Source organism: Trifolium pratense, linkage group LG4 (assembly GCF_020283565.1).
Source record: "Trifolium pratense cultivar HEN17-A07 linkage group LG4, ARS_RC_1.1, whole genome shotgun sequence".
NCBI classification, from domain to species: Eukaryota; Viridiplantae; Streptophyta; class Magnoliopsida; order Fabales; family Fabaceae; genus Trifolium; species Trifolium pratense.
In genome coordinates, this window is record NC_060062.1 from 37,632,138 (window position 1) to 37,641,849 (window position 9,712).

General features: G+C 32.2%; 1 protein-coding gene across 1 annotated transcript; it reads left to right on the forward strand.

Moving 5' to 3' along the window:
* Positions 1-7,212: 7,212 nt before the first annotated feature.
* On the forward strand, positions 7,213-8,961 carry LOC123923219. The gene is made up of 2 exons (XM_045975904.1): positions 7,213-7,234; positions 8,221-8,961. Exon 2 carries the CDS (start codon positions 8,224-8,226, stop codon positions 8,746-8,748), a length of 525 nt encoding a protein of 174 aa, XP_045831860.1. The 5' UTR covers positions 7,213-7,234; positions 8,221-8,223; the 3' UTR covers positions 8,749-8,961.
* Positions 8,962-9,712: the final 751 nt, after the last annotated feature.

Below are 9,712 nucleotides of genomic sequence, written 5' to 3' on the forward strand. Positions count from 1 at the left end.
TTTTTTTTGGAATATTATTTTATAAAATAATATTGGAGGTAGCACCGGAGTTTTTTTTTTTGGATATATCGGTTAACGATAAAGATAACCAAAGAAAAAGATAATACAGCTGGAGTTCTAATAGAATATTACATTAGTATTATTATTTTGGCAAAATTACACTGCAAGTCCTTTATCTTATTTTTTTGTAACAGTTTGGTCCTTTATCTTTTTTTTGTAACAATTTGGTCCTTTAACTTTTTTTTTTGTAACACTTTGGTCCTTATCTTATTTATTTATAAAAAATAAAGGACCAACGTGTTACAAATAACAAAAGATAAAGGATCAAACTATTACAAAAAAGGGGACCAAAGTGTTACAAATTAAAAACATAAAGGACTAAAGTGTTACAAATAAAAGATAAAGGACCAAAGTGTTACAAAAAAAAGATAAAGGACCAAAATGTTACAAAAAAATAAGATAAAGGACCTGTAGTGTAATTTTGCCTATTATTTTTTTTGTCATAGATGAAGTAGTAATTCACTGAAATTAAACTCACATAATTATGAGATTTCGAGTTCGAACCCGGGTCACGACGTACGGCCTAACAATTTCGACATTTTTTGTTAGTTGAGCTAAGACTTATGGGACAATATTACATTAGTATTATTTGACCAAAAAAAGGATTATAAAGAGAATATATAGTAAATCCTAAAAGATTATACTACTAACTTATAAACATAAAAACTCAATTTCTTAAATATACCCAATATATTATTATCTAGCTAACACTTTCCCTAAAACTTACGATGTATTAACATAGAAGCATCGAAAGTTTGTTAAACAAAAATAAAAAAACTTACTCGAGTTAATCTTACTAAACTTTAAACTTGTTAAAAAAATGAACTAAACCAACTAATACCATTGCCAACGAAGAAGACCAACAAAAAATGAAGCAACAAAAGTTGTACTTGAAATCTAAACTCAAATGTTTACCTCCTAATAAGCAAAAAATCAATTTCTTATTTATTTTAAATAAAATTCAAGTAATTTTTATTTTGGTACAAAGTAATTTGTTTTTATAATAAGCCTTCAGATCTTTGATAAACCCAACCCCTTTTATTTCTAAATGCTTCCAATTTTCAATTTTAAGGTTTTGGGAATCAATTTCTATTAGTTGAAATGAATCAATATCTATGTTATGCTTTAAACATGGTGGTTTTAGCTGGATTATACATGGTGTGGGATGCTAATGTGTCTAAATACTTTACGGTGTTGTTTAGCTACTTCCCACTTCATCCATTCAACGAAACCTTAGAAAAGGTGTGCAATGTTATTTGTTTTTATATTCCATTAAGTTTTTATTTTTTCAAAAGAAATGTATTTAGTAAAAATTAACGGTATTTAGTAAAAAATCATAAATCGTTAATCTTGATTAGTCTCAATAACATATCAAATGATGTTCAATTTTTCTAAAAATTTATATGAATAATCTATATGATATAAGCTTTCAATCCAACGGTGAATTTTATAAAATTTATTTTCGTTATCGAGATATTGACAAGTGGTGCATGGTGCACCACTTGTCTCACTCTTTCATTTTAGCCAAAACCCTATTTGGATATCAATGTCCTGCAATTATCATGCTTACATGTGATCACTCTACTATTTTGTTGTGAAACATTACTTTTAGGCTTTGTTTGGATCATAAAAGAAAGTGAGAGAAAAGATTATTAAAGGAAAGAAAGTGAGAGGAAAGTGAGTAGAAAGTGAAATGATTTTTGGGTTGTTTGGTATGAGTGAAAGTGGAAGGAAAGAATGATGTAAATTTATTAAGTGTCAAAATTACCCCTATCTAAAATTAAATACTATAATAAAATAAATTATTTATTAAAAGTATTTTTTAACGCTGGGAGCTGGTAGTAAATAGTCATGGCACATTTGGCATAGTGTATAAGTAGTCACTGTAGGCTTGTGTCAAAGAAACAGACAAAAGCAAAGCACATACTATTGTCAACAAAAAAAATTCAACAATAAATTTAAACTTGTGGGCTTTTCTGTCTTTTCCGCAAAAATATGTTTGTTTCTCACTTTCCGTCGATACATACATGCGCGGAAAGGTTTTTTACGTGGGCCCCAGCTCTGATTTTCTTTCCTTGCCTTTTTCCTATTGTTCCAAACAAGGGAAACTGGATCTTTCCACCATCTTTCCCTCTTCTCACTATCTTTCCTTCTTCTTTCTTCAGAAACAAACAGAGTTATTTAGGGGTGGCAAAATTGTTCGTGTTATCCATCCAATTCATTTATTAATTTATCCATCGAATTCATCCACAAGTAAAAAAAAAATAGTTAACATGTACCAAAAAAATAATAATTAGTTAATGGATTGAATTGGATCTATCCATTTACTTAAATGATGGATCTTCATCTCAGATTTACTAACACGTTCATCTTCATCTCTCACGAACACGATCAATCGTTCATCTCAATTTCAAAGATCAATCGTTGAGGTATGTATTTCCTCTGCGGTATCTATTGTGATTCATTTGAAGTCAATTTGCTGGTTCTAAATATTTCTAGTTCAAGTGATTTTACTAGTAGCTTAATTGACTTAATTATCTTACACACTAGTCATCTAAATTAAGTTGAAAACAACATATCAATATGTCATATGCAGTGGTTTTCGTAAGCTTTCTCACAAGTCTCACAAGTGCTTATGCTATGCTAGTAGATAAGCTATAATAAGACGATCCAAACAAACCTCAAATGAAAATCCCTTTATAGTGGGGAGTGATTATATACACTTGCATGTAGGTTTGTTTATATTGTGGTGGTTTTATAGGTTGTTGTGTGAAAAGAGTTCAATAAGCTACATTTCTTTTTCTTTTTTTCGGTTAAGACTTGTTGTAACATGACGTTGTTTTGTATCTTTCTTTATCATATGTTCACATGAACATTCCATTAATTAAAGGACTGATCTGCAATTGGATTTGACAATGCTTGTGTGAGTGAATGATGGTGATGATGGATAGTGAGTGAGTATAAGAGAAGTTGTATTGTAAATAGAGGAAAACCAATTATTATTAACCATTTAGTAATGATTCAAAAGTTTATTTGTGTATCTTTTGTGTGATGCAGATTGCAGATATTGGTCCCTTTTTTTTTAAGGGCAATACTAGTGCAACAAGTGTGGCAGGGAATACTAGTGCCAATAGAACTAGAAGATTATGACTATGCCACTTCCATAACTATGATCTGTTCTAGTTGCAACTCTTCGCTTTTGTCTAGCTTTGGTTTAGTTTTTGTGCTAGTGGATATTGTTCTATCCTTCTTATGTTCTGGTTTCACTTTGTAGCATTATTACTCTTCAATGAGAATATGTTGAATATTTTTTTTTTTTTTTTTTTTTTGAAAACTTGGTATCCGGCCTTAGGACCGACTAATCCAAGGGGACCAATCCCACCGCCCACTTGCGGGGCCCCATTTAAAGCCAGAGTTTTTTTTGCTCTGTATGGACTTAGCCCACCGAAATTAGCACCAGTGGGAATCGAACCTAAGACCTTGAGAGGAGCATACTCCAAGGGCCCAAGCAAACATCACTCGACCAATTTAATTTTGCCCCTTGCGGTTTGAAAAAAATTTGCCAACAAACTTCGGTTTTTACGAACCGAAGTTTTTAAACATGCAAAAAAAATCTGGTTTATATAAACCGAAATAACATAAATTTACCCCCCAAAAAGAAGAAAGATTTATGTGAAAATTCGTGTAGAGCTACATGTGGTAAATTTAGCATATCTCTCTGAATATAAGTCGTATGCTAATGATATTTAATCTAGTGTAAAAAAGACAAAATTTACTACAAGATTGACACCGGAATTGTTAAATTAGTATGAGAAAATTTACCTACAAGTTTGAGAAAAGTTTATGCTCTGTTTCTGTACCAGTACCCATTATTTGGTCAAACTGAACCAATTGGATAGTTAACCCTCAAAACAAAAAATTTATTTGTATTCTTGACACCCTAAGTTTTCCAACGAGTGGTCGTTTACTCAAATCGGACATCTTTTAGTATTTCAAATAAATTGTGGAAGTTGAAGGTCTCATGCAGAATTTATGCAGGAAATCTGGAAAAAAAATTTGGAACACAATATTTCGGTTTATATAAACCGAAATTTTTTAGCATGACAAAAAAATTCGGTTCATATAAACCGCAGTACCCCCAAGGAAAAAAACGGAAATTCAAGAGGTAAAAAAGAAATGTGGGGTCCAGAAGAGAAAACATAAAAAAAAAAAAACAAAAAAAAACAAAAAAAAAAAAACAAAAATGGGTTCTATTTCTCTATTGTTATTTGTTTTACTATTTTGCTCTTCTCTTCTTACTTAATTTACTAAAAAATTCTTCTAAATTCTAATTATTTAATTTCCATTCGTCATCTCGCCACTTCTACTCTATCTTAATTATTTAATTATTTAGACATACCAAGACAATTAAATAAATATTGACTAATTAAATAAAAAATTAACTAAATCCTAAATAAATAATATGTCTAAATACTAGGGCGCTACATTTTGTTAAAAAAAAAAAAAACACATAACTTTTCTTTTTTTGAAAAAATGTCACAACTTCTTCAATATAAAACACAAACAAAAATCTCATTAGGACTGACCAAAACCCCATGACAAGAGAAACAAAGCAAAACAGTATCAAGATACCATGTACACATTGGATTTATCTTCACTCAATTGTATCACACGAATGAGCAAGTTGAGACACATCTTTGCATAATGGCCAAACTTCACACAACAATAGCACAACACTTTCTTCATGTTGACCTTCCTCTTTGTATTCTTGTTGCTTGAAGTGTTTGCTTTGTTTGAATCACATTGATTTTTGGTGTTTTTGTTTGCACTTTCACCATTACCCGTCTTCTTTTTCCACTTTTAATTTACTATCTACAAATGTGCTGTTATAATACGATACAACTCCATTTTTTTTTCTAAGTAGTTTAGTGGCTAGAATTCCGCCTTTTAAATGTGAATAAATGGAAGTAATAGAGTTCGAACCCCGATCCCCGCAATAATTCGCAATGTCCTTGTCAATTGAGCAATACTCACCGCAAAAAGAACGTTTTAATACTTATTTGATTATATTTAGTATATCATTAATTGAGCATGAAAATGTTTATAACTTTATGATAGTAGGAAAGAGGTTAACAATTTGGAGTGGCACAACTACAACATCAAATCAAACTACGATACTTGACTAACTAACAGGTATTTGAATTCAAAATTACACCCTCCGTCCGTCCCACAATATTTATGGTATTTGACTTTTTTATATGAATTTACGCTATGAATTTAATTTATATGCAACGTCAGTCTAAAGTTATTTTGCATATGTGTCCAATAATATACCGACACATCATGTATGGTAATTAAAAACACATGATGTGTCACATTCATTAAATGATTTGGCAACGCGTCATTGGATATATGTGTAAAAAATATTTACACCGATGGTGCACAATAATTAAACTCTTACGCTATTATCTTTTAATGATAAAACGGAAAAAATAATTTTTTTTATACTTATATGAAAAGTATTTCAAAAAATCATAGCATTATCATATATCAATGGATCAATGAATTTTTTGTGTCTAAATTTGATTTTTTTTACCAGAAATCCGATTTAATATATATCCTCATTTTTTGTTCAAAATATATATATATATATAGGGGTTTTCTAACTTAGACCCTAGTTAGGTCTAAGTTAGCAAGGTGCACCTTTTGAGTTGGACAAAAATACCCCAATAACTATTAATTAATTAGAAGGGTATAGAAGGGTAGTGATGTCATTGTAACTATTTTTTTAGCGCGCCCCCCATAGCTCTTCTTTTCGCGCCCCCCATTTTTACAGAACACAATTAGATTTGTTTCTCAAATCAACGCGCCACACGCGCCCCCAAATCGCAACCCAACTCTTCTCCTTTCGCAAAATCTCGCCGTAATCTCGCAAACCATACCATCTTCATCCTCACCGGAAACCCAAAACCTCCTCCTCTTCACCTTTCTGCTCAGAAATCGCACTCTCTCCTCTTCACCATCGCCATCAACCATCGCAAGAACATAACGTCACCGTTTCCTCTTCACCATCTCCGTCGAGTTGGTGCGTTTCATCTTCAAACATCATCATTCATCATTCACCGTCGTTCAACATTCATCACTGAACGAACCAAACAATGAAAAGAAAACAGGTTAACACAATGAATATTTACTTTGATTTTGATTTCAGAATTAGGTTTGATAATTTTGCATGCTTGAATATGTTTAACTTTGATTCTGATATGCTATTTACATTTTGAATTTGAAACTGATATTCTACTTTGATTTTGATTTTGAGTTTGAATCAGATAAGCATGAATGTTGTTTTTGCCTGAAACCATTAGGCAAGTATTTTGGTTTCACATTAGGCAAATATTTTGATTTTGATTATGATAAACTTTGATTTTGATTTTGAGTTTGAATCTGATAAGCATGAATGTTGTTTTTGCCTGAAACCATTAGGCAAGTATTTTGGTTTCACATTAGGCAAATATTTTGATTTTGATTCTGATAAACTTTGATTTTGATTTTGAGTTTGAATCTGATAAGCATGAATGTTGTTTTTGCCTGAAACCATTAGACAAGTATTTTGGTTTCTGATATGCTGCTACATTTTTTATTTTGATTATGATATTCTACTACCTTGTATTAATTTTGGAATTTAGCATTATGTAAGTATTTTGAATTTAGCTTGTATTGATTTTGCTTGAAACCATTAGGCAAGTATTATGGTTTCAAAAACAAACTATCAAAACCATAAAACCATGCTTATAGTTTCAATGTTATGTTTCTCATTTTTTAGGTGTTTTGTATATCGGATGTGTTCTCTGAGTACTGTTGTTCTGCATTATTGATTATCTTATTGATGTGGGAATGATTTTCACTGATGCAGGTTGAAAAATCTAAGGTTGTAGACGCACCAACCTTCAGCCTTGGACTAACACAGTCCGATGACTCAAAGGCTTCATCATCGCGTCCTTCTAGACAACTGAAGGGGAAAATAGAACAGACAAAAGCGAATGAAAAGAAGCAGTATAAAAAAACTGTGCATCAACAAAACCAATGAAATCATGATTTTAAATTGCATATTCAAGTGGTCCGAAGTTCCCTGCTTTTGTTGTCTCAGTATTGGCTCACTAGGTGACACTTTTGGGTAATTCTTGGGCGTTTTTATAGTGTAACATATCTTAAAATCAGCAAGGATTTGAATTTTAGAAACTACAGCCTAAATTTTTTTAGATGAATGGAGTTTTTTTTTTGGAAAGGAACTTTTTGTTTATAATTATCTACTGCTAGTTAAATGCTCATTATCATTGTGCCAAAAGGTAGTGCCAGATTGGTTTTACTGATCCAACTTCATGATGATCCAGTATTTTGTAATATTAGCTAGGTTTTGTTGCTTAGCGTGTCTTTGAGGAATGATGAATAACTGAGGAAATGGGTCATCTATTATAGAATAGCTTGCATATAGGATGAACTTTTTTCTGGTTAATGCATGACTTCTATTTTGGGGAGAGGTGGATAAAGTTAGATTACTTCATCTTTTATGGGTAATATTGTTCTGTCAAGCTTTTTTCTGAATGGTTCTAGGTCTAATTTCTCACTAAGCTGAATTTGAAAGGATAGAGTGAACATGGAACTACTGATAATGGTTGCATTTTTACTTGCATCTGAAATTGCTTTCCCCAATTGCTGATGCGGTAGCTACCGCACCCGCAACCGCATCGCACCGCAATTATATATGTTTTTTTGCTGAGTTCCAGAACCCGCTGCAACTCATTATATATGTTTGGACATTTAATACACTGTTGGATTTTGATTAAGATTTATTCTCTCTTTTATGGGGTAGTTTATACACTGAAACCATTCCTCTTGGTAAATGATTTCAGTTTATAACTTGCTGAAACCATAAAACCATACTTATGGTTTCAATGTTACATTTCTCTTTATGTTATCTTCTTTTTGATAAATTGTGATAGTTTAACTGCTAGATGGTACATTTTCACCTGTTCTGCAAGTTTGTTGAATGGTTTCAATGTCTTATGGTTAATTAGGTTTTAATAACTCTATTGACTTTGTATCATAATTTGTGTTTGTCTGCTCACTTCTGTTCCTTTTTTTATATGTGCTTTGAAACAGATCATGACACCAGCACTCATTGGTAATCCAGGAAGTCACTATGTGTGCTTTGTTGTTAATTTCAAAAGCTGCACATTCCAGTTCTTGAATAGCATTAATGGAGAGAGGTTCCTTGTGAAGTCAGGAGAACCAACCACTTACAAGAAGATGTTTGATGTCTGGTTTAAGGAAGTCGAGGCATTTGTCATAGAATTGTATAAGCATTGGAAACTGACAATTCCTTTCGACTTCAGCAAATTTAAGTGGGAAACTCCCAAAATGCCAAGTCAACCAGACAAAGACAATTGTGGAGTTTTCTGCATGAAGTTCCTAGCTGAATGGGAAGGTGACAGTAAGACCTCAATGGACTCTTTCAAAAATTGGAACAAACTCATAAAGCAAGACAAAGTGGCAAAGCTAATGGATTTGAGGATTGAAATATGCTCCACACTTTTAACTCACAGCAGCAATTCAAAAGTGGAATATGTGGTAAACCAAGCAGCTTCTTACTATGAAGAAATGGCTCAAAAGCTGCAACATGATGTCTAGGTTCTGACTAGGATGAAAAATTTTTATGTATTCATTGTTCAGTCTCTGACATGTGAGTTGGTGTATGAAGAATTGGTGGTTCATGTCTTAATTCCCAATTTGGTGGAGAAGGCATATTTCACATATACATGATGTAATGGTTTCAACTCAGTTTTTGGAATAGGTAACTTATCAACGCAAGTAATGTGTATGAAGGCATATTTTATCAACTCAGTTTTTGGAATAGGTAACTTATAAAGATGAGAACTCATATTAACTGAAACCATTACTCTTGATAAATGGTTTCAGTACGTTATACACTGAAACCATTACTCTTGAAAAATGGTTTCAGTTACATTTTAATCTTTCTCAACTTAATTATAAATGCATTTGAACAACATTAACTATTAAGCAAACCCATTTGAAAATTATCTCAATTTAATTTTGAAAAAACCTTTCGTCACTTTCGAAATTTAATTTTTTTTGTTAAATGGTTTCAGTTACATATACACTTTTGGGCCGGCCCGCCAAGCCCAAAAAAATTAAAATAAAATTAAAAATAACTAAATAAAATATAAATATAAATAATTTGTTTTGGATGATTTGAAATTAGTTTGTAATATAAATTATAAAACACCTACTTAAGTAGCAGGAGTAAAAATATGGCACCCAAGAAACTCGTAGATAGCGGATGAGTAAAAATAGGACGCGCGAGAAACTCGTACGTAGGGGATGAATAAAAATAGGGCGCGCAAGAAAGTCGTACATAGCGGATGAGTAAAAATAGGGCGCGCGAGAAAGTCGTAGGTAGCGATGAGTAAAAATATGTCGCGCGAGAAACTCGTAAGTAGTGGATGCGTAAAAATAGGGCGCGAGAAACTCGTAGGTAGTGGATGAGTAATAATAGGGCGCGCGAGAAACTCGTACGTAGTGGATGAATAAAAATAGGGCGCGCGAGAAACTCGTAGTAGCGGATGGGTAAAAA